Source organism: Diadema antillarum, unplaced genomic scaffold (assembly GCF_040938485.1).
Source record: "Diadema antillarum isolate AM-2024a unplaced genomic scaffold, OU_Dant_1.0 seq00003211_RagTag, whole genome shotgun sequence".
Classification (NCBI taxonomy): Eukaryota; Metazoa; Echinodermata; class Echinoidea; order Diadematoida; family Diadematidae; genus Diadema; species Diadema antillarum.
The window spans coordinates 134,242-159,991 of NW_027273796.1; the positions used below are offsets into that span (position 1 = coordinate 134,242).

General features: G+C 40.8%; 3 protein-coding genes across 3 annotated transcripts in view; 2 read left to right on the top strand and 1 right to left on the bottom strand.

The window, feature by feature from the left end:
• Positions 1-2,314, bottom strand: part of LOC139715249 (glutathione hydrolase 1 proenzyme-like) — a 119,223-nt gene extending 116,909 nt beyond the window's left edge. The window contains exons 1-3 of the mRNA XM_071626833.1: positions 2,295-2,314; positions 1,228-1,413; positions 444-529 (exon numbers count right to left, since the gene is read on the bottom strand). Of these exons, the coding sequence (XP_071482934.1) occupies positions 444-529; positions 1,228-1,413; positions 2,295-2,314 (292 nt within the window). The remainder of the gene's footprint in view (positions 1-443; positions 530-1,227; positions 1,414-2,294) is intronic.
• Positions 2,315-8,337: 6,023 nt separating this feature from the next.
• On the top strand, positions 8,338-11,045 carry LOC139715250 (uncharacterized). The gene is made up of 4 exons (XM_071626834.1): positions 8,338-8,879; positions 9,414-10,111; positions 10,278-10,510; positions 10,860-11,045. The coding sequence occupies exons 1-4, from the start codon at positions 8,338-8,340 to the stop codon at positions 11,043-11,045; spliced, it is 1,659 nt and encodes a 552-aa protein (XP_071482935.1).
• A 6,472-nt stretch (positions 11,046-17,517) lies between these two features.
• Positions 17,518-23,282, top strand: LOC139715252 (uncharacterized). Its single transcript, XM_071626835.1, has 2 exons — positions 17,518-17,528; positions 21,308-23,282. Exons 1-2 carry the CDS (start codon positions 17,518-17,520, stop codon positions 23,280-23,282), a joined length of 1,986 nt encoding a protein of 661 aa, XP_071482936.1.
• The last annotated feature ends 2,468 nt before the right edge of the window (positions 23,283-25,750 follow it).

A 25,750-nucleotide genomic window follows, 5' to 3' on the forward strand; every position in this document is an offset into this window, starting at 1 on the left:
CTATCCGTTGCACCTTGTCTTACATACACTTGCTGTACAACGCTGCATAAACAACGTATGTATGTTTTTGTAAACATACTATCAACAATATGTACACGTACAATGATAACGCGGAAACCACCAAACCAAATAAATTGAAATAAATCAAATCAAAGTTCCAAAATTTTGCGTAATCCCACGCGATAGTATAGATCCCTATTCCCTCAGCTGCATATTTTTGGTTTCCGATCAAATTCAGTAAGTCCCTTTGCCTTAAAAAATCTCTTCCCCCCCCCCCCCCCCCGTTGAAAAAAAATCAAAAACTTTCTGTAATATCAAGTAAAAATAAATTGCCTAAGCGATAAAAAATATGACGGAAAATCAAAAACTTTCTGTGATTTCAAGTAAGAATATATTGCCTAATCGATAAAGATATGACAGAAACACAAATGGATGCCTCGTACCAGCGCTGGACGGATGGACGACACCAATACACAGCATAGCGGCGATGGCTGCGTCTACAGCACTCCCTCCCTCCTTCAGGATGTCTCTGAAACGATGACATGACAATGTGTAATAATCTTTTCATATTCTCTGTTAACGCCTTTATCTTTATGAATGGCAAACCATTGTTCATATACTATATCATTTACAGCTTTTACATTTGCAATATTTTCTTTGTTATACATCGCTACTTTTGGTTAAGTATCATTTACACTTTGAAATTTATTTTATCTTTAGGGCGGGGTTAATCGGCTTGTATATTAACATATATTTATGGTGCCGTCTATAAGTAATTCAAAGTCGTCTGCTTTTGATTTTTTTTTAATGTCTCTTGTGAATAGAATAGGTTGGTTGGTTTGCGTAGTAGGGTCCTACAGTGGTTGGTATGGATTGTGTATGTACATATTTACATCCGACAAGCCATCCAAAACTCACCCGTTCATATGATACCCCATTTCCAATTTCCCAAACCAACGATCTGTGTATATACATCATTGGCCAAAGATATTAAGGATCTCTTCACATAGTTTCTTGGCATGCCATTAGAAACGAAAGATTCTATTCAAACATTTCCCTCATAAAGCTTGGACTACTATTGTGTGAACGTGATGTTTAGTCTCTATCAATAACTTAAACACGTAAAATGGGATAATTGAGGAAAGCATATTTTCCTTCTCGATCTGGCATAATAGTCGGTGTCAGAATAATGACCGTTCCCCATCGTACGTCGGTAGCGAAATTCACCTGCCTACTGCAGAGCATATCTCAGAGTCTGCTGCTACTGCTCCGTGCTCAAAAACGTATCCAGATACATTCTTCTGTCCAGGTTGTATCACCAAAGGAAATATAAGGCAGGCGACCACAGTAAAAACAAGCAAAATTATTGCTAGTGTGGCAAGCGCCAATTCCCGTGGCTTCCTTTTCTTCACCCTGTGTTGTGCAAGTTGAGAGCAAGAAAGTATGAAAATATTGCATTGGAAAGGAAAAGAAGGAACTGCAGTAAGACCGATACGATGACATGTAGCGAAACAAACATTCAATCACGTATAATTTCTCGCTGTAGTCGCCCTGTATTCTGAATAAACGCCCGACGTTGAAATAACCCTTGCAAGTCCCTCTGAATTATTTCCAGCTACAGTTGTATGTAAGATCAATAACTCACCTATGACTTCTTACACGGTTAAAGCTTATGGTTAAAGATGGTTGGACGGTGAGTTAGTTCAGTCGATAGCGCGTCTGCCTCACGATCCAAAGGACCCGGGTTCGAGTCCCATTGAACTATGTTGTGTGTAATCATACCGTCCCCTCTAGTAAGAGGCAAACTCTCGGATAGGGAATAAAATGGACGCCCCATGTGTGACAGAGTCACAACTAATGCACGTTAAAGATCCGGCTTTATCTATTCATCTCAAAAGCAGGGTGTTTAACCCGATGAAGTGGTACCGCCTTATACACCCAACTGGACCCCATGGAAGACCAGATAATGCAGCTGAATATGGACTATCCAGTCATCTTCTCAGATGGAAATAAAACAAACAAAATCGACGTAGTAGGATCTCAATTCCTTCCATAAAATTACATTGCAGGACAATACAAGAATACAACAGCGCAACGAAGATGGATATTCATTTTTTTTCAACAATTTTCATTTAAGCCAATTGTCTTTAAAATGCACTGCGGCCAGTATTAAAATGCGTAAACATGCAATGCCACAATGAGCTCCGTGACACGGACAATCAGACAACTGGAAGTGAAAAAGAATGTAACATAAGAGTATTTCAAAACAAAATTAGGTAATGTTTTCTACTTACGAGTCAAGCGGTCCGGCCATAATAGGCGTCTTGTAGCCAGAAGTTCTGTCACAAATATCTATCAGCAATCCAACAAACCTTGAATTTTTAGGGCTTGGGCAAGTTTGTATGCGAAGGAGATGGACAAGGAAGGAGGCGGATCTGTTTGATTTTGCGTTTAAATAATTGCCACACATACGATCTTACGTAATGTTGACATCGTACTGAATTACTGACATTACACGTACAAGATATTATGTTGATTCAGTCAGTCGTAAGAGGAAATCTCGAATCGAGATAAGCAGTACCGCAGGTGACCTGGTGGGTGTTAATGTTTATTCCAGGCATGTTTACCTATAGGTATCAATCTCCACGTTTACTTGGCATAAGCGACGTTTCTTTGTAAAATTACTGAGATTGAGACAAATTAATTTGAGTGCGTCAGTCATACAAAAAGAGAAACAAGGAGAATGGGAAAACGTTTGTAGACGGATTGACACCTTTGTTCCTTTGTGTCAATTAAAGCAAACAAGAGTACATCCGAATTTCAAGAGAAAGCTTTTCTGCCGTTTGTCTGTAATCAGACACACCTTTTAAAATGCAGTTTCATTGAAATCTTCGGGTAGATTCTCTTGCATAAAGTAAGTGACCATAAGAACCTAATTCAATTTTTTCTTCTAGGGGAGGGATATTTGCTTTCTGTTAGAGTATTGTTGGTCTTTCTATAATGACAAACTTATCGGACTAGTGATAGAGCTCAAGGAGAACTCCAGATGATTTTTAGACGGGTGCAATTGAACATCTGTAAATTGGTTTTACTGGGTGCACACTTACAGAATTTATAGTGATTGGGATAAGTAATAAGAATAATTTCAAAATTCATAACAAATCACAATGAACAAGGATGATGACATAGCAGCTTCACCATACAAATACAGGATTGGGTGCTCATAGATAAAGACAAAAGATAGATAGACAAAAGAGGAAAGCATGCCTGAATTTTGCATAGGTGAAGTTGTTAAGCAAGTGGTACTGTAATGGAATTAGTACATTGCTGCATTCACGCACGCAATTCAAATGAGGCAATACCATCTTTACACTCAAAGATAACAGCACTTATGTCTAAACTCTGGTCACTGTCAACAATTAAATTTCAAAGTTTATTTCATTTTTCGACAAAACATATATGTTTCACTTCCTTTGATAACAGAGAATAAGGTAAGCAGAACATTGTGAAATGAAAAGACTGTACAACAATTGATGACCTATAGTTATCATACATTGTATTGTAAAAAAGAAACAGAAGTGATCGAAGTAAAGTACATGTATACCGTTGCTTTAAGTGCGAAAAATGGAGGGACCCATTAAAAAGACAGAGCTTGCTGAATGTGGTCCCCTCTGGAAAAGAACATCGATGGAAAGATAAATTGAAGCATCGCAAATACCAAAAAAAAAAAAGAAAAAAAGAGGAAGAAGTCTGGAAGCCCACTGAAAATTCTTAGATTAGCAGATGAATACACTTTCATAGACGCGAACAAACATGAAACAAGACTAGACAACAAAACAACTACTGAAGAAAAGGCTGTACGGGACAAAAGGGAATGGACAAGACTGACAAACAGAAGACAAAATAGCAAACAAAAACGCACAACGGAGACAGCGATCTTCGGCAGAAGCATGCCAAGAGAAACAGATGATAGTTGTAGGGGGAAAGTAATATTTTAACGCCTGAAAAAAAAGACAAGGAAATAGAGGGACGTATGAACAGGAGTAACATACGGAAATTCAACTCCCATTGACTCATAGACGCTTTGGGCAAAATGGCATAGATGACAACAAACATCCTGGAAAAAATGTACCATTAATTCTTCGAAGAGGGGACAAAGTGAGCAGGTCAGTATGTAAGCAAGAAGGCCAAATGGCTAGTTCAGTACTGTAGAGTCATACGATTGCAATAAAAAGGACTTCAGTCTCCTTTTCTTTCACATATTCCAGGAATATGTGAGTATTTAGATTATTCAAATAAGAATGCCCATCGAGAGTATTCAAGTTCGTTGGAATTCGTCGTCATAGCAGGTGGGAAAGCATAAAACTGACTCCATCACTCCAAAGAACAAAATATATGTAAATATATCTAATTGGTATTGATAAACCGAGAGCTACCTCCCGAGACGCCTCGGCCATTGAGACATCAGCCATGTTCAGACGTATTTCTAGTCGAAGTAAAATTTTATGGCGCGGCAATTAAAATTCAAATTTGTACTTATCTTACCACGACCCTGTGTCCACACGACGGTCGTGGGAAGAAACTCCGACCAGGGAGGTGCTCTCTTTCCACCTCCCTGCTCCGACCAATTTACCACGGCCTTCGCGGGGATCACCATGGAGGGTCGGTGTAACTTCCGGAAGTGGTAGCGCCGCGCACGTCGACCATACGATTGATGTGGGGTTTTTTACCAGCGGCATTTGTCTTCTCCATACTTGTCGAGAATTTCTGAGCACTATGATATTCCATAGCTTCTTCGTCGCGATCGGCTCGGTTAGAATTGCACTGCACGCACACGTTTACTCGCAAAATGTCAACATTGCAATTTGACCCCGGAAGTTTTACCGAGTATGTAAGTTCATAGAAACTCCGAGGGTTTGTCCACACGGGCAATTTACTCCGACCGGCTAGTCGTGGTAGCGAGATACTCCTGAGAAAACTCAGGAGTATCTTGGTCGGAGGAAGAGGTCGTGGTAAGTTCCTCCAAGCGGAGGAAGTTACCACGACCTTGTTCAGATGGGCACTACTCCGACCTTTCGTCCGAAGTTATTCCGACCAAGCTTCCTCCGACCCTTCCTCCGAAGTTACTCCGACCATAACTACCCTCGTCTGAACACAGCTATCGACAGCTAATTCTACTGAGATGAACTCCGGAATACACGTACTAGTAAACGGGAAGTCGATGCTGATTAACATTTTCTACACAAATAATTATGTAGATGAGGACATCTCTTCTGTCCATTCGGAATGCATGCCTATGTAGAAAAAATGTGAAGCTAAATTGAATAACACCCAACAAGTATGTGGACGATGCACAAAAAAACCCCGACATGTTAGGAAAGTGGGGAGCAACACGCAAAATCTATGACTGAGTCCAAAGCGCCAGTCAAGATCCGTGTGGCTCAACTGAAGCGTCTGGCACCGTTTTCACCAGAAACACCTGGTTTAAAGGAAAGCTACTTGCTGATTACGTAGATACTTATTTGTTTAGATCTGTTAGAAGTAAAGTCTTCCCATCTTTCTTGGATTTTATTAATACTGTTTTCTTTCATTTTCTTTGTCAAAGGTATTCGAAGGATCGTCAATCCGTGAACGAAATAAAGTTCAAATTCCGAAAATGAAATGACCTTCTTTTAGAGACCGAAGACTGCAATATTTTGTTATTGTTACTCCAAAGTTCCACAATTACATTTTTTCTCAATTTACTTTGTTTTGATTATGCAACCTTATTCTCTGTACCAAAGAAAGTGAAATGTTTGTTCTTTTCGAAAAAATGAAATAAGATTTGAATTGAATTGCATATAACAAAAAGGTATAACATTACGCAGTGAAAATTGAACGAAAATAGGCATATACACCACAGAGAGAGAGAGAGAGAGATGTGGAAAATACACAAATACCCCGGTACACTCACTGGCGAACTGAAATACAATCGTTCAATTTGCAAATTGCATTGTTAATGGACACATGAACAGTTTCTCCCTCTCCGTCGTATGCTCCCAGAGTCCTCTATGAAATCATTATCATGAGCCACGCATGGCGTATCAACAGAAACAATTATTAGCAAGAGGCCACCTCAGGGCTCCCCCCCCCCCCCCCAAAAAAAAGTCACGCATGCGTGTACTGATGATACCCTTTGAAAGACTACTGTATACACCCTTGATCATTATCAGCCCCTTCCACTCCTCATATAACTAAACTACAGAAACGATGACCCCCCCCCCCCCCTTCTCGACAGTCCCGGCTTCTCCACAAATGGATATACAAGTTCGGATTAACGAACCTTCATTGTGAGATTGACGAGGCTTCTTCATGCTGGGATTAACAAACCTTATTACATTTTTGGATTAATGAATCACTGGAAAACCGGGCCTTAAATTATTTCATTTTCGGATTAACAAGCCTTCGGAAAAACGAACGCAATTTCATTTTCAGGCCATCACACCTTGGGAATAACCCATATATCATTTTAGATCAACAAACTTTAGGAATTATGAGCCGTATTTCATTCTCGGAATATCGAAAGGGTCTGGTTGAGAAGGTCTACTTTTGAGATCTTGTTATATGTGTATAACAGATAACCCTGTTTGAACTCAAATCCTTCACGTAAGGGTGACGAAATCAGTTTCATCCAGAATATTGCTATAATACACTTTTGTCAGAATTACACCAATCGCAAAGTGCGATGGTAATAAATAACCTCCAATTGGCATGAGATTTATGTTTCTGTTCTGAAGCAAACCCGACGCATTGAAATGTTGCTATAGCTTCATAGTTATACGACTCTTTATTCGCAATACCAAGAGATAACCTCCATTTGACAAATTCTTTGATTAATGTGCTGAATAGGCATTTCAGATGGGTAACGAAATTGCAACTTCAGACTTCCGAGAGCACTGGAGAGCAGGCGACAATGTGGAGTTGGTGGTTGACCGTTGACCTTAAGATACACGCTTGTGACAAATGTGGTGTAGTTGGATTATTTCCCTAGGGAACGAGTTTGACTAGGATTTTAATGATGGAATTATGGTTTATCACTTTCAATATCCTCGACAAACCAGAGAAAAAGATATCATATGTGAGGTATGTAATAACAAATAACCTCGAGTGATATGAGATTTATGTTAAAGTCCTGAATATGCATTTTAAATACATGACACAGTCATGGCAGTTGTAAATGATGGGTGACGAGAAAAAGGCTGCGAAATCATTCTGCCCAGGATATGCCTCGGCGATACATCAAAGTGTTTGACCACCTTGCTTAGAATTGCATTTTTCTCAATGTGCTGATTATTAAGAAATCTTCCGTGGGACAGGTACTTTCGATAAGAGCCATCGAATGACACAGTTGTAAATTAGGGGTGACGAAAATGGAGGGCAACGGTGACAAAATCGATTAAACGTCAATTAAGCTTCTCGATAAGTAAAGTGGTATTACGACTTGATGAATTACCCAATCATGCTGTGGGATGAATCGATTTCGTCACCGTAGTAGTTTTTTTCGTTACCTTAAGGGACATGGGCTTTCGATTCAATGCTCAAATACACGAGGCAGCTGCAAATAACACGTGAAAAAAAGACTATAACAGCGATGACGAAATCATTCCGTCCTAAATACGGTTGGGAAATGCAAGAACTCATGCCATTTTGCTACGAATTGCATGCTTGTTAATGTGCGATATCAAGCAGTTTCCTCCATGAGACATGTCCTTCAGTTTAAGGGCTTTAAGTACGTGAGAAAGTTGTAAATAAGGGCATCAAAAGGGCGGAAACGGTGAGAAAATTTGTTCCTCCGAGAATATGCCTAGGTAATGTATCAACTCGTTATAACACTTTGCTTAGAATTGTTCAATATCAAGAGGTTTTATCGATAGGAGAAATGTGCGTTGGATTAGAAGGCTGAAATGCATGAGAAGGTCGTAAAGAGATAGATATAGAGATTTTCTTCTACACCTGAATCCTCATAGCAGAGGGGTTGTCAAACTCATGCAGGCACCTGTTAATCTGATCTTGAAATCAATACACAGTGCTGGTCATCAGAGGAGATGCAGGAAGCATCGTGGCAAGCGTGATGGAAGGCGAAAATAGAGACAGATTCGTGTATACACGGCATCGAATCTCACTGATAGGAGTTGGCGCTATGAAGTACGTAATGACAATGGCAGAAATCTGAGTAACATTGTGAATGTACCTCGGGAACTTGACTGTAAACTGAATGTTCAATTATGGAACTGCAATTCGGTGAGGAACAAGACTAACCTCCTGCTTGAGCATGTTGTTGATAACAATGTGGATGTCATGTTCCTTACGGAGACCTGGTTGCATAATGTTGATCCGGTTGTCATTGATGAGTGCACACCAGCGGGTTATACATTCTTAAATGTGGTTCGTGGTGGGAATGACCCTCATGGTGGGATAGCAGTCATCTACAAAACTGCATTGATCTTGTCCATTGCAAACATCAACATCTTGTCTTCTCACGACACCTTTGAACTAGCTGCTGTTACCAACCCCTCACGGTCAATATGTTATGTTGTCATCTACAGACCTCCACCCTCCTCGAGGAATGGATTTAAGACACAGGAGTTTCTTCAGGAGTTTGAGGAACTTGTTTGTGAGCTGACTACGCATTCCTGGAAGCTTCTTATCCTGGGTGATTTTAGCATGCACGTGGATACCCCTAGTAAGCCGGATGTAGCATGTTTCTTGGAAATCATTGAGGAAACAGGTCTGCAGCAGCATGTCACTACTGCAACACACAAATTAGGCCACACTCTTGATCTCGTAATCCCCAGGGTGGATGACTCACCTGTGGTCGACTGTCGAGCTTGTGATAAACTGTACTCGGATCATTTTATAATTATTTGTACTATTGATGCAGCTAAACCTAAGCAACATGCTGCAACATCACATTGCAGAAACTTTAGAAACTTAGACAAGGGTTCCTTCATCACTGACATCAGTGAAGCGTTTCATGACTTTCCTTTCGACGGTGATGTCGATGATCAGGTTGCATTCTTCCACAGTACCATTCTGGATGTGCTCAACAAACATTGTCCGTCCACCAAGCGTGTTCATCGTTTTTACCGTCATCCTCCTTGGTATACGAATGAAATTCACCAAGTGAGACGTTCACAACGAAGACTCGAAAGGCGCTAGAGAAAGTTACAAACACCAGAGAGCCGCCATCAGTACCTAACTCAGATTCATGCCGTCTGTTGTCTCATTCACAAGGAGAAATCAACGTATTACAGAGAAAAGTTGAAAAGTGCAGATGTGAAGAACGTGTTTCATGTCCTGAACACACTCTTGAATAGGTCACCAGCAATCCTACCTGCAGACATTTCATCTACATGTACATCATTGCCTGACAGATTTGCCACATTCTTTGTAAAGAAAGTGGAAAAGATTAGAGAAAATCTCCAACCAAGGAACGAGGAATCTCATACTGACGTCTGTTTTAGGGGATCGATTGCGGATGCGTCTGTATCAGAGCTGAAAGATTTTGATGCCATCACAGCTCAGGAGGTGTACAAATTAATTCACTCTGCGCCTAAGAAGTCATGTTTGTTAGACCCACTGCCTACGTGGCTGCTGAAGGAGACCATCAACACTTTTGATACATCACTCAGCAGTGGTGTCTTCTCATCGTCTTTGAAGGAAGCTGTGGTGACTCTACTGATCAAGAAACCGAACCTCAATCGCGATAACTTGAAAAACTACAGACCAGTCTCCAATCTCTCATTTCTTTCGAAGATGATTGAGAAAGCTGCTTTGTCTCAAGTCTCGAACTACCTGGATACGAATGATCTCTATGCTGAGAACCAGTCAGCTTACCGACGTTGGCATAGTACTGAGACTGCTCTCTTGAAGGTACAAGACGACATCCTCAGAGCACTGGGCAACAAGCTCGTTACCTTCATCGTCTTCTTAGACTTGTCTGCCGCATTTGACTGTGTTCACCATGATATTATGCTGGCTCGCTTAACGAGCCACTTTGGCATCTCCGGAAGTGTGAAATCTTGGTTCACCTCTTACCTCTCCGACCGCAGCTTCAGGTTGAAGGTTGCAAGTGAGCTTTCGGAACCAATGTCTCTTGCTTTCGGAGTTCCTCAAGGTTCCGTACTAGGCCCGCAACTTTTCAGTGTATACTCAACCCATGGCTGACATCATCAAACACCATGAGGGCATACAGCACCATAGCTATGCTGATGACGTGCAACTCTACACCTCTGCAGACCCGAAGAATAGTCGGGCAATTGAACTTGCTCACAGGGACCTACAGCTGTGGATTGAGGGTAATCTGTTGAAACTGAACTGTGACAAAACTGAATTCCTTGCTGTTGCTAATCCGCGGTTCCATCCCTTGATATCTGATGTCACCCTGACCGTTGGTAATGTCGTCATTCATCCATCAAGTTCAGTTAGAAGCCTGGGTGTCGAAATTGATTCCTCCATGAAGCTGAATCACGTTTGTTTTCTAAGCAGTTTGCTTCATTTCCATCTCTCAAATATTGCACGTATCAGGTCTTTCCTCGATCAGAAAGCTTGTGAGCATGCTGTGAGAGCTCTCATTACCGCAAGAATAGACTACGCAAACTCCATGCTGTCTGGTACTTCTTCAAGTGATGTCCAGCGCCTTCAACGTGCTCAAATCCGAGCTGCAAAGCTGGTTTTTCTAGCCAAGAAGCGTGACCATGCCTCTCCTCTTCTTTAGCAATTACACTGGCTCCCTGTGCAAAAGCGAATCATCTACAAAATCTTGTCAATCATGTACAAATGCCTTCAGAATTGTGCTCCATCTTACCTCCTGAAACTAGTTTCACGTCACCAATCTGAAAGACAAGGAATGCGGTCAGGCCAAGACCCAACCCGGCTATCTGTCCCTAGGACTCTCACTCGGACAGGAGTTAGATCCTTCTCAGCAGCTGCCCCACGCCCATGGAATCAGCTCCCTCAAAGTATCAGGGAATCACCATCTCTGTCAGTGTTCCAGAGATCGTTGAAGACTTTCCTTTTCAAATATTGATTGTTTTATCATGTACTTTTTTTTCTCTCTTTGTCTGTTGTATTTTTTTCTCCTACCTCCCAAGTGTAAGATGGATAACTGTGAAACGCTGTGATACATGTTCACTCGTTGTAAGAGCGCTATATAAATACCAATATTGTATTGTATTGCATTGTATTGCATTGTATTGTATTGTGTTGTATTGTAAATAAAAGGTGACAACCATTACGAAATTGATTTGGTCCAGAATATGCTAAAGTACTATAACTTGTCATACCAGTTAATTATTGCACGTTTCTCAATGTGCGATATCAAGAAGTTTCCACCAGGAGACATGTGTCATAGGTTAGAGGAATCACATACATGAGACACGAAAAAGTCGAAAACGGTGACGTCAGAACCGTTACATATCTCATGTTAATTGGAGGTTATTTGTTACCATTGTCCACTAAGAAGAGTGCAAATCTGATATAAATGTTAGTGTACCTATATCAAGGGCGAAACTGCTTTCGTCATCCTTGCCGTGTGCTACCCAATGGGAAATGTCAATTTGACACGTTAATGAAATGATTTGTCGAATAGAGATTATCACTTGTTATCGCCTGTTCAAAAGCGTACATCCTTGGAGCTATGGCAATTTACTACTTTACTTCACCATATTCTGGGAAACTTATTTCGTCCGAAAATTTATGATAAAATTCTAACCCAAATACATTAATTATTTCTTTGAAGAAACTCTAGATATTGCACATTGAGAAACGTAATATAGCGACTTACAGTGCAATTCATTTACAAACAATTTATGGTAGAATTGGTTTTGTTACCGTAATATTTCATTTACAATTTTTTCTTGTATTTAAAACGCATGTTCAGAACCGCAACATACAATCATATAGATCTCATGTCAGGTAAACAACGACAAAATTGGTAGAGTTTATTACTACAGTGTATTGCATATTGAGGTGCAATTCTGACAAGAGTGTCAATATTCTGGACGTAAATGGTTTCGTCACCCTGTGTGATTGAATCGGGTTCAAAAAGGGTTGTGTCTCGGTGATGGTGATTTTTTTTTTTATGCCTCCACCACGAAGTGTCGCCGGAGGCATTATGTTTTCGGGTTGTCCGTCCGTCCGTCCGTAATCAATTTTGTGAACAGCGTAACTAAAAAACCGTTTAAGGCATCTTAATGAAACTTGGTATGTATATGTATGAGTTAGTGAAGTTATGCCTATCAACTTTTGGGCAAACATGCTCAAGGTCAACGGTCAAAAGGTCAAGGTCAAATGCACAAAATTTCACTATTTCCCCCATACCTACTCAATGCCAGAAGGTATTTTCTTGAAATTTTGTGTATACATGAACTACCAAATGAAGATTCTCCAGAGAGTTTTGTGTCGTGAGGTCAAAGGTCACAGTTCAAGTGAAAATGTTAAAATTTCCCTTTTTCTCCGTATCTCACAAATGGTTTAAGATATCCTCATGGAACTTAGTTCATGCACTGACTGGCAGTGATTATGTAGGGATTGTAGGGGTCATGGGTCAAAGGTCAAGGTCAACTCCTCAAAATTTCACTATTTTCCTCTTATCTATTCGATGCTTGCAGGATTTTTCTTGAAACTTTAATAGTGTATGCAAATATTACTAAATAGAGATTCTTTTGAAAGTACCTTGCAATAAGGTCAAAGGTCAAAAGGTCAAAGGTCAAGTGAAAGTGTAAATTTCACTTCTTCCTTAAACTTATGGAAGGGTCAATAAGTTTAGTAAAAATCCTCGAATCCCCAAATACCCGCACTCTTAGACAATATAGCCATTCATCCAATTAAACCTAGTTCAACGAAAGTGAACATTCCACACATTTCGAATTCTGTGACGAACTGTCATTTTAACATTTTCCCGATAGGTATTATGTGAAACTGTCATCACACGTCAAGATATTGTACTATAAACCTATAAGGAGAACCATGCATTATGGCGGAGACATACCAGTCACCATTGCGGCATTTCTGTGTGAGCGTGTGTGTTTTTGTTTTGTTGTGTGTTTTTTTTTTTGCCTTTAGGTGGCCTCTTAGTGCAATAATTGTTTCTACATCATATACGGTTCATCCTGATGATGTTGCAAACGAGTATGGGGGTATACATTGGGGAGGGTAAAAACAAATCCTTTTTTAAACTTATAAAACAATTTACAAACTACGATTGTATTCCGGTTCGCCAGTGAGTGTTTGTATCGGTAGTGTTTGTGTGTGTATGTGTGTGTGCATGTATGTGTGTGTGTGTGGAGGGTACTTGTGCGTGTTTTTGTTTGATTTTCACTGCGCAATATCCTACTTCTTTGTTACATCACCATATTTTGTCACTAAAGACAGTTTAGTTTACTTCACCTTCGGAATTACGAACCCTATTTCGTCTTCGGATTAATGATCCTTCAAACAACTTCGGAAAGGACATTAAGAAACACAATTCTTATGAAATCTTGTCATAAAAGGCAGACAGTGTTTATCTCTGACAGATCTAAACAAATTTGTATATACGTAATCAACAATTCATGGCTTTCCTCTAAACGAGATGTTTCTCGTGAAAATAGTACCAGACGCAGCATTGAGCCACATGGGTCTTTTCTGGCCCTTTTGACGTGGTCATAGATTTTGTGCTCTAGTTCATAACATGTCGTGTTTTTGTTCATATTGTGTGTGTGTGTGTGTGTGTGTGTGTGCACCATCCACATATAGGTTAGGTCTTATTTAATTTAGCTTCACATTTTCTACATAGGCATGCATTTTGAGTGGCCAGAAGAGATGTCCTCACCTACATTTGAGTTGAAAATGTTAATCAGTACAATAACTGAGCCTTCTGTGAGACTGGCGTCTCGTAATTTCATGATTGCAAAGAATGCTCCATAGTCCCCTCACGCACTTTGGCTTTGCAGGATCCTTTTGTGTCGCAGATCCTCTCTTTCCCCTTTCGCAGAAAATGTACCACGGACGGGTTTTCCTATGACAGTGTGATCACCCACGAAATGCCTGTTTTGTAGATGGTGCTTGGCAATAGAGATTGCTATCTTTACGGCAGATTTTAGCGATGGTTAGCAAATATCTTCACAGATTTAATATGAAAATAAAGAGTATTTCAAAGTGAAAAAAATTACCAATGGGAAAAATTCGTAAATTACACTTTCAAAACCGACAATCACAGTGAATATCTCGTAGACTTTACAACAACGGTGAGAGGTTTCCATTCGGCAGTAATTTTGGAGTAGTTTCCGCGTGCAGAACCCTCATGAATTTTCAAATGCATGTAGTTGGAATTGACTGCTATCATTCTCTTTTTTGAAGGAAGGTAAGATGTTAATCACCACAAAATGAATGGGAAATAATAACAAAATACTATAATAATTTGAAAGAGACAGGGAAATTCTGTTTTCACTGAAAGACAATCTGTATTATAGGAGAGTAGACTAGAATTCCTTTGGGCTCTGCAATGGGCTTCAAGCAAAGGCACAAGCTCGTCGAGCTAAAGGTCTAGCTCAAGCAATTGCTTAAATCTATATCCATAACCTTTTGCTTGTGCTTATACCTTTTGCTTGTCCTGCACAAGCAATTACTTGCGTTTTCAACAAAAGGAACGTCACGCCTGTGCGAACACAAGAACAAAGGCGAGTGTGGCAGCATGTATTTGAAAGGGCTTGTGTGTGCGGAAACATTTCCCGACATAGCAGAAGAGCTATGAAATGACACTCATAAATGCACACACAGACGCACACACACACGTATAACTGGCTGATTCCCATCACTGCTTACAGTAGTCCGGATCAGCCAGATCGCACGTGGAGAGAGGTCGCCTTGCTCTCCACCGAGGTCAGACATCCTTCTTGTTTTTCATCACATGTTGCGTGCTAACCACTGGACATGAAAATGACCGGAATGACTGGAAATGAAAAAGTTTCTTACACTACTTCGGAGTAATTTCTTATAGATTTATACCACTCCTGCACAAGTGTGGTCTTTCTTTCATGAATATGAAAATGATTCTTAAAAGGGAACGTCCCAAAAGCAAAAGCTCAAGCTCATTTTACAGAGCTTGGAAAATCGTAAGCAATTGCTAGCAAGAACTAGCAAAAGGTATGTGTTATGCATACGTTTCTAAGCAAATGCTTGGTCTCTAAGCAATTGCTTGCGGGCAGTTGTGCTTGCTAGCAAAAGTTTCTGCTCGCAAGCAATTGCTTGTTTTTATGCATACGGATTCGAGTAAAAGGCTAGCACAAGCAATTGCTAGCGTTTATGCAGCCGGCCCAATGTGTTTTGATTGACATATTGGTGCTCAGTCAATGGGCCGAATGCATAAAACAGCAATTGCTTGTAAGCAATTGCTTCAAGCAAAAGCACAAGCTCGTCTAGCAAAAGTCTAGCTCAAGCAATTGCTTAAATCCATATGCATAACCTTTTGCGCGTGCTTATACCTTTTGCTTGTCCCTCACAAGCAGTTGCTTGCGTTTTCAACAAAAGGGACGTCACGCCTGTGCGAACACAAGAACAAAGGCGAGCGTGGCAGCATGTATTTGAAAGGGCATGTGTGTGCGGAAACATTTCCTGACATAGCAGAAGAGCTATAAAATGACACTCATAAATGCACACACAGACGCACACACACATCTATACACACACACGTACTGGCTGATTCCCATCACTGCTTATAGTAGTCCTGATCTGCCAGATCGCACGTGGAGAGAGGTCGCCTTGCTCTCCACCAAGGTCATACATCCTACCTGTTTTTCATCACATTTTGTGTGCTAACCACTGGACATGAAAATGACTGGAATGACTGGAAATGAAAAAGTTTCTTACACTACTTCGGAGTAATTTCTTGTAGATTTATACCACTCCTGCACAAGTGTGGTCTTTCTTTCATGAATATGAAAATGATTCTTAAAAGGGAACGTCCCAAAAGCAAAAGCTCAAGCTCATTTTACAGAGCTTGGAAAATCGTAAGCAATTGCTAGCAAGAACTAGCAAAAGGTATGTGTTATGCATACGTTTCTAAGCAAATGCTTGGTCTCTAAGCAATTGCTTGCGGGCAGTTGTGCTTGCTAGCAAAAGTTTCTGCTCGCAAGCAATTGCTTGTTTTTATGCATACGGATTCGAGTAAAAGGCTAGCACAAGCAATTGCTAGCGTTTATGCAGCCGGCCCAATGTGTTTTGATTGACATATTGGTGCTCAGTCAATGGGCCGAATGCATAAAACAAGCAATTGCTTGTAAGCAATTGCTTCAAGCAAAAGCACAAGATCGTCTAGCAAAAGGTCTAGCTCAAGCAATTGCTTAAATCCATATGCATAACCTTTTGCGCGTGCTTATACCTTTTGCTTGTCCCTCACAAGCAGTTGCTTGCGTTTTCAACAAAAGGGACGTCACGCCTGTGCGAACACAAGAACAAAGGCGAGCGTGGCAGCATATAATTGAAAGGGCATGTGTGTGCGGAAACATTTCCTGACATAGCAGAAGAGCTATGAAATGACACTCATAAATGCACACACAGACGCACACACCCATCTATACACACACACGTACTGGCTGATTCCCGTCACTGCTTATAGTAGCCCGGATCTCCCAGATCGCACGTGGAGAGAGGTCTCTCTTGCTCTCCACCGAAGTCAGACATCCTACCTGTTCTTCATCACATTTTGCGTGCCAACCACTGAACATTCCCGTTATTGAAACGGAAAAGTTTCTTACACCACTTAGGAGTAATCTATTGTAGATTCATACCACTCCTGCACAAGTGTGGTCTTTCTTTTATGAATATGAAAATGATACTTAAAAGGGGACGTCCCAGTTAAGCAAAAGCTCAAGCTCATTTTACAGAGCTTGCAAAATTGTAAGCAATTGCTAGCAAGAACAAGCAAACGGCATGTTTTATGCATACGTTTTTAAGTAAATGCTTGGTCTCTAAGCAATTGCTTGCTGGCAGAAAGCAATTGCTTGTACTTGCTAGCAAAAGCTTTTGCTCGCAAGCAATTGGTTGTTTTCATGCATGCGGATTCGAGTAAACGGCTAGCGCAAGCAATTGCTAGCGTTTATGAATCCGGCCCAATGAAACTTCGATATTGAGAACTGGCAACTGTCTTGCCACGCCCGGTTCCACCCGCCCGGCTCCTCGCCTCTATTCGGAGGTTTCTTACTAGACGTATTTTTAGTAGATCGACTACCACACCGGCTGGCAGCTCTCGTAAGTCGCGCCCTCTATTGACTGGCAATCAAGGACTGAGTTAGGCTAAAAATACGTCGCCCGCTAGACTATCTTTGTTGTTGCTGTTGCTGTCGTTGATTGTAATCGTGCTGTTGTTGTTGCTGTCGTTGCTGGAGTGGTGGTTGCTGGTGCTGTAAGTGTTATGTCCCATTCCGATGGTCTGGTTGGTGAACATTCTGCCGTCCATCCCCACACGGATCTTGGTTGAAATTCCGAGATGCGGGCCAAATGCCAGAAGAGTAAGTAGTATAAAGGTGAAGCGGGCTTGGCCTCGTACGTTGTGGGTGCTGCATTATCTTTATGTATAGGTGTGACAGAGGAATGACTCGCAGACGTTGCAGTAATGTTCACTATAGCCTGTTATTCTCTCGAGCTTTCGACCGAGTTACCAGCCTTTTTAAAGGACTTGGGACGTAACCACAAAAGCTCGGGAGAATAAAAGGCTATAATGAACATTACTGCAACGTCTGCGAGTCATTCCTCTATCACACCTACATACATACACACATATATATATGTATATATATATATGTATATGTATATATATATATATAGCAATAATAAAGTCACAACAGAGGAATGCAGGGAATGCATTAATAGCCAATCTTGATTTAATGAATAATCCGAATTTTCGAGGAACCTTCCTCTTCTTCAGGGATGACAGTGCGAATATTCACAATCAGCGTGTTTCTACAGAACCCCAAATTCCGGGTCTATCGGATTGTATCCGATAGAGGGGGCTGTAGAAACACACCAGTAACGGTTTCTTTCCGATGCAGATTCCGATACCGATTCCGCTTAACTTAACCGTCTAATGAGGTAGTTCTTTCCGGGGCAGTTTCCAGTGTCAGCGCTGTAGAAACACGCCAGGTTCAATAATCCGATACTGACCCGGAAGACAATCACCAGTTTGACAGACATGTGTACGGTAATGTGGCCATGACTTTTATGTGCATGCATGTTGCATCTATCTAACGTTGAATTATCCACTTTTACTGTAGTTGGGTGTCTCCAAAACGTCCGAGTATCAGGTTCTAACGTTACTAGTCACAATTTGCCTCAGATTTGACAAACTTGTAAAGAAAATACTCTGAATTTTAACATAAAGAAAATACACACGAACAGGGGCAGGGGTGTTATTTTTACACAGTTGCGCTGTAGGACCTAATTTCAAAACCAAGGCAACTAACAGAACACTAGATCTAGTATTAATAGTAACCGTTCTCATATAGTTAGGCCTAATACTTTTTAACGTTAGATTCGAGCTACTAGAACCTATAGTTCTACGAGTACCCGTACGACTAACTTGTTACATTCTAATTGACAATACTTATACTAACTAGCGCTAACAATACGTGTGAGATGCACATAGAATCTAGTAGGGGTCTATTAAAACTAGATATTCTCTAGGCCTAATACTTTTTAGTTCGGAAAAGACAAACTCTAAGTCTAGCATTAGCAAACTAGTGTTCGGGTTTGTTTTACGAACTTTTTGTCGTTATTCTAAAGGTTCGTTACTAGGGTCTAGTTTGTTAATCCGACAAAGAATCAAATAGAAATATTGATCTTGGTAGGGCCTATAAAAATACGACGTTTCGTTAGTCCGAAAATGAAAGGAAATTCAAACATTCATTTACTGAGTATCGAAATATTATAATTGAAGCACATTTTGTCAATCCAAAAGTGGAAAAAGTGAGTCCACTTGGGGTGTAACGTTAGAATATGTCTAGACCTAGTTAACGTTAGATTTTAGAGGCAAGGTGCCTACCTATTAAACAAACTTTACCGTACGTTTAATAGAATTGACGCTATCTAACGTTAACCGTTAAGTGTTTTGTTAGGCATCCTAACAACAGCTGCTTCTGTTCTAAAGTCTAACGTTGACTTGGAATATAACTAACAGTTCTTTAATGTTCCATAAACCCGAGTTTCTACCCGAATTAAATCCTACCTGCCCGAAGAAAGAGGTCTAGCAGCAGTTAACACAAACAGTCAACGTTAGCCCTCACGTTTAATAGGCCTTTGTTCTAACGTTACTTATAAATCCAATGACACACAGTCGATCCTTTTAGTTGTAACGTTAGGCCGTTTGTGTTTAAGACTCTGACAGTTAGACAAATGTTATACTGAACGTTTTAACTTGTTAAGTTAGAGTGGTTCTCTAGGTCTAGGGCCTAATTTAAAGGGGCCCTGAAATTCAAATGCATGTTGATTTGTGTTGATTTAAAATACCCTCAAGTTCTCAATACCACTTTTGTGGTGAAACGGATATCTAACACGATTAACGTTAGTAATAGAAACATTCTATTTATTTTTAACGACTTTTTCTTTTTATTGTCCAGATTAACGTTAGACTCTAGCCGTTACTTGGGAACGCCCACAAAAAAAAAAACACCTTCCAAACTAACACGTTACAAGTTCTAACGTTAGATCTACTTTAAGACATTTCTAATCAATATTATTCCTCATCTGTCAGTCATTGGTAAAGACATCAGTAGATCTAGATCTATGTAATGCAGTAGAAAAGTACGTCTACTGAAATATTTAACAAAACTATTAAAAAAAACACCTTCCAAACTAGTTCTAGATTGACTTTAAGACATTTCTAATCAATCTAATCAAAATAGAGCCTATAATATGGAATGTTTCTTAGAACCACCCTTATATTCCCAAAAGTGATGTTTTCAAATAAAATTGGATTTCAGGGCCCCTTTAAGAACGTTAGTAAAAGTACTAGGCCTATATTCATAGTACTTAGTAACGTTAGAATCTAACGTTAGGCCTAATGACAAGTAGAAATGTGGAAATCACTAACATGAATAGTCTAACATTAGAGCTAACTTGTAACTAGTGCGTATACTAGTAGTAAGATAGACTAACGCTAGTATCCAGTCGCAGTAGGCCCAACGACTCTTTACGCCTAATAAAAGTAACGTGTAACTGCTAGGCCCTAATCTAATAATTTTTTTTATCTTAACTTTTTAGCGTTAAATGTTAGACTAGAAATATGCCTAACGTTGGGCCTATCCCAACAGTTGAGTAGGAGGTTCTACTTCTACTCTAGAAACTAGTTAAATTGATGATAGAACTTACAGAACTCAGTCAGACGCGACAGAAGCTGTGTCTCTGTGAACTGCTGTTGTCTCGTCACATGTGATAGGCTAATCCAGTTATAAAAATCCAACCTTAAGATCCGTGAAAAATTGACGAACCAAAGAATTGGTAGAAAACAAAACTAGTTTCTAATCCATATAAACGTTGGAGCTAACGTTAGAGTAGGAGCCCTAACGTTAAGTTAGATGAAAACAAATTCGTCCAGCAGCCGGTCGTAACTTGTACCCACACTAGGCCGGGCCGGCCGGCCCAGGGCTAGGCTAGCTAGGCAGGCCCTGTGCTCAGTTTCGTTCAATCGGTGATCGCATCCGCATCATCAGTAGATGCTCGACCTTGAACCAGGCCCACAATGCACCAGCCAACTTTCCAGACATCCGGTCACACCTGCATTCAGGTGGAGAATCGGATTCAATCCGATTATGCGCTTTCTGTAGAAACAACCCGTGTAACCAAAACAAAAAACAATAGATAATAACAACAAACGCATGTTGTGCGCTTATGAGTGTCATACTCTACGTCATAATAGATAAGACGTCACACTAGGATTGCGCGCGCTGCACAAAAAGATCATGAGACAATAATAGCAATAATAGAAACGTCATAAAGGCAATGAAGTTAACATGATACAATGAAGGTGCCAATGGATTTTCACAGTGATATGTCAATATCCCACAGCGCGCGTAGTCTCAGTGTAACCAAAACAAAGGATAACAAATAATAACAATAAACGCATGCTGAGTTGCGCGAATATATGAGTGCCATACTGTGCGTTATAACAGAGAAGACGTCACACTGAGATGGCACGCGCTGTACAAAGGAGACAATAATTATGAACGATAATAGAAACGTCATAATGGCAATGAAGTGATACAATCTGTCAAGTGCTTGTAAGCATTATATACAGAGGAGAGACGAGAGAGCAAAAAGTAGAAAAGGAGGGAATAAGGAGAGAAGAACTCCGAGCAATCAACACGTTGAAGAACAACGCGGACATCGTCATCAAGCCGGCGGACAAAGGCGGAGCCGTGGTGATTTTAGACGCGAAGGACTACATCGCTGAGGCTCAACGCCAGCTCTCCGACAAGGATTTCTACCATCCCCTGGTTGAAGACCCCACGCCAGAATATCGTGAGCAAGCCCAACAATGTGTAAAGAACCTTAAGTCTGCTAATAGCTCTGAGCGTACACTGGTCCCTGACAATCCCCGGGTGAGTAAATTCTACCTATTACCTAAGATTCACAAACTTCCCAATATGGTGGAGACCGCATCTGATGCAGGGGTGTCTGACGTTCAAAAAATGATTAAGGAAGCCAGGGATAAGCATGTAATCCCTCCTGGCAGACCTATCGTCTCAAGCGTTGATTCTCTGACAGAACCAATGTCAAAAACTGTTGACAAAAAACTTCAGACGTACCTACCCAAAATCAAAAGTTACGTGAAAGACACGACGGATTTTCTTAACAAGATTAAGTCTGCAACCCTCAGCTCAGACTGCCCACTCGTAACCATGGACGTGAAGAGCCTTTACACCAACATCCCACACGATCACGGTGTAGACGCTCTTCGTACGTTCCTCACAAAACTGGACGTACCCAACAATGACATCGATGATATAACGTCCATGACCGAGTTCATATTGAAGCTCAATTACTTTGAGTTTGACGGCAAACACTACCTTCAACGAAAAGGTACCGCCATGGGGACCAAGATGGCGCCCGTGTACGCTAACATATATATGGCAGTCCTGGAAGAAGATTTCCTCTCTAAATGCACTCTCCAACCCTCAATGTATCTGAGATACATCGACGACATTTTCATAATCTGGCCCCACAGTGAAAAAGACCTCGCAGCCTTTCACGAGGCATTTAACAAACATAATCGTCACATCCAGTTCACAATGGAGAGCTCCAGAGAGGAAATCCACTTCCTGGATGTCAATGTGTCTAAGAATGATAACTTGCTTTCCACCAGTGTGTATGTTAAACCCACGGATTCCTTCACCTACTTAGATTACAATTCGTTCCACCCCTTGCACACAAAGCAATCAATTGTGTACAGCCAACTAGTCAGATATAAGCGGATCACCTCTGACCCTAAGGTGTTTGAAGAAGATGCTGTACGTCTGGGAGAACATTTTGTCAGAAGGGGTTATCCAGTTCGCCTCGTGAACAATGCACTCAAAAAGGTCAATGAAAAACGGAGAGAAGACCTGTTAGACTATAAACCTAAAGATGAGAGGAACGATCGCATTCCTCTCGTTACTACATTCCACCCACAAGTCAAAAAGTTTGTCTCCACGACCAAGAAAGAGTGGACGAATATTCAACTTGATCCCAGACTTCCTGCAATATTGGGGGAACCACCTCTACACTCCCAAAGACAACCGCCCAACTTGAGATCACTTCTGGTGCAGATTGAGTTACCAAAACCTGCAACCCCAAAAGGTAACAAGAGGTGCGACAAACCACGATGTCAAATTTGTAACCATCTGGTGACAGAAACAGTGGTGCAAATCTCTCCGTCACTCAGAATCAAACCACCGGACCACACATGCGACTCTAGCAATGTGCTTTACTGTATTATGTGCACTAAATGCCCAGGGGTGTCATACATAGGTGAGACAAGCACGAAGTTCCGCATGAGGTTCAATAACCACAAAAGCTCAATCCTGAAGCATAAAGATACTCCAGTGGCGAACCACTTCAGTGACCCCCGTCATTCGATGAAAGACTTGAAAGTCTGCATCTTTGGCGGGAGTTACAAATCGGCTGAAGACAGGAAGTGGGCAGAACTGCGATTCATTGTTCGGAGCCGCAGTTTTGAAACAGGCATGAACAAAGATCTTTCCTGGCTCAGCCCATACACTTTCTTCCGATAACTAATTTCAGTTGCTACTCCGCTATTGATAATTTCACCCTTGTAGAGGTCTTCAATTTATTTTTCTGGTACTAGACAACTTGCGCAGTCTTGATGTGTTACGAGTAAGTGTACCTCATGTATATTATGACATTTTTCTTGTGTCCTTCTTTCTTCTCTCCTTATTCCCTCCTTTCCTACTTTTTGCTCTCTCGTCTCTCCTCTGTATATAATGCGTACAAGCACTTGACAGATTGTATCACTTCATTGCCATTATGACGTTTCTATTATCGTTCATAATTATTGTCTCCTTTGTGCAGCGCGTGCCATCTCAGTGTGACGTCTTCTCTGTTATAACGCACAGTATGGCACTCATATATTCGCGCAACTCGGCATGCGTTTATTGTTATTATTTGTTATCCTTTGTTTTGGTTACACTGAGACTACGCGCGCTGGTGGGATATTGACATATCACTGTGAAAATCCATTGGCACCTTCATTGTATCATGTTAACTTCATTGCCTTTATGACGTTTCTATTATTGCTATTATTGTCTCATGATCTTTTTGTGCAGCGCGCGCAATCCTAGTGTGACGTCTTATCTATTATGACGTAGAGTATGACACTCATAAGCGCACAACATGCGTTTGTTGTTATTATCTATTATTTTTTTGTTTTGGTTACACTTATTGCGCGCGCTAGCAGGGTAGTAACACCTCACTCTTAATAATCATTGTGAATATTCGCACTGTCATCCCTGAAGAAGAGGAAGGTTCCTCGAAAATTCGGATTATTCATTAAATCAAGATTGGCTATTAATGCATTCCCTGCATTCCTCTGTTGTGACTTTATCATTGCTATTTCTAGTACTGCCAATACGCGGAACAACAACAATATATATATATATATATATATATATATATATATATTCCTACATGGTACAATAGCATGACATCTCATGTGAAAAAAAAAATGTACATTAGGACAGTTACAACTGGAGGACATATAGCTGTCCCGCTATTGTTCCCCCTTATTTTACATAGGACTTAATGCAGGTACACGTGTACAGGGCTAAGATGTTGTCTACTTGTTAATAGTGAAGAGCGTCACTTGTTGAAAAAAATATAGTTACACTATTTTGTAGTTCTTCTGTACCCCTGTTGTATACATTTAATTAGTGTCTTTTACAGTACCCTATATCAATCATTGTTGAAAATGTTAGTTCACTGCCTGTGACGCGTACACCGTCAATAAGCCAGTTTACAGTTCCACTTTGCGCATGGACAGAAAGAGCTGCTTTGTACATTAGGCATGTTTGTTTTTGAATTCACCGAGATATTAAGCATTATTCATGTACCCTTGTAAATGGTGCTTACTAGCACATCCACCTGGCAGCAAGCCTGGTATTTTAGCAATGTTGGTAGAAAAAGTTTGTTTATGCACTCAACACAAAAACAATGAAATGAATGCCTACAGAAGTGTCAGTTAACAGATCATTGTTGTCACCTGCTCTGCGCAAGTTCATTCTTTGTTTGAACGTGATTTCCATACATTTTTGGCATGCGTATGCATCATGCTGCTTTGAAACGAGTGAAGTGCCTAACCAATTGAGAAAAAAGAAAGGGCATTTTTTTTTGTACCAATAGGTGTTTTCACATCAGCCCGATAAAAATCCAAGCTCGAGATACTTTTCGCGATCGCAAATTAGCGCGCTATTTCATTTCCTATTCACATCAGCTCGAAGAGAATTAGCCCGAAATGTTTTCGAGCTAATTCGACAGCTGAGCATGCGCAAACATTGTCGGGTATACCAGTAGAGCGCGAGCTTTCGGGTCACACACGCTAGGCATGATGGGATGCATCGCGCTAATTTCTTGAGGCGATTTCACATTATCAAGTAGCGCGCTAGTTCGCCAATTATCCCGCTATTTCAGAAATTTCCCGAGTTGGACTCGAAAAATTTTTTCGATCAGAGCGATACAATTAGCGCGCTGATTTGTGTTCACATTATCAAATAGCGCGCTATTCCGTGATCAGGTTAATTTCCCAAGTCAGAAAGTAACGCGCTATTTCGAAACATCGGGCTGATGTGAAAACGCCTAGTGTGTCACCGAGCTAACGGTGAACTGACTTATTACGCGTTTTCACATCAGCCCGATGTTTCGAAATAGCGCGCTATTTTCTGACTTGGGAAATTAACCCGATCACGAAATAGCGCGCTCTTTGATAATGTGAACACACATTAGGGCTCTAATTTTATCGCTCTGATCGAGAAAATTTTTCGCGTCGGGAAATTTCTGAAATTGTGGGATAATTTGCGAACTAGCACGCTATTTGACAATGTGAGATCGCCTCAAGCGCGATGCATCCCATCATGCCTAGCGTGCCCACACGAGACGGGGGAATCGCAGTTCTCCCGCTGGAAACAACGTGAACACCGGGTGGCAGTGAGCAGAAGAAATGAACGGTTCCTTCTCGAAGAAATTCGAA

Excerpts from the sequence above, each read along its gene's own strand:
- LOC139715250 (XM_071626834.1), top strand. The coding sequence starts at position 8,338 with ATGTTCCTTACGGAGACCTGGTTGCATAATGTTGATCCGGTTGTCATT. Across the intron at positions 8,880-9,413 it reads TGTCGAGCTTGTGATAAACT|ATTTGCCACATTCTTTGTAA; the intron begins GTACTCGGATCA and ends ATTGCCTGACAG. Across the intron at positions 10,511-10,859 it reads CCTCCATGAAGCTGAATCAC|TTTCACGTCACCAATCTGAA; the intron begins GTTTGTTTTCTA and ends TCCTGAAACTAG.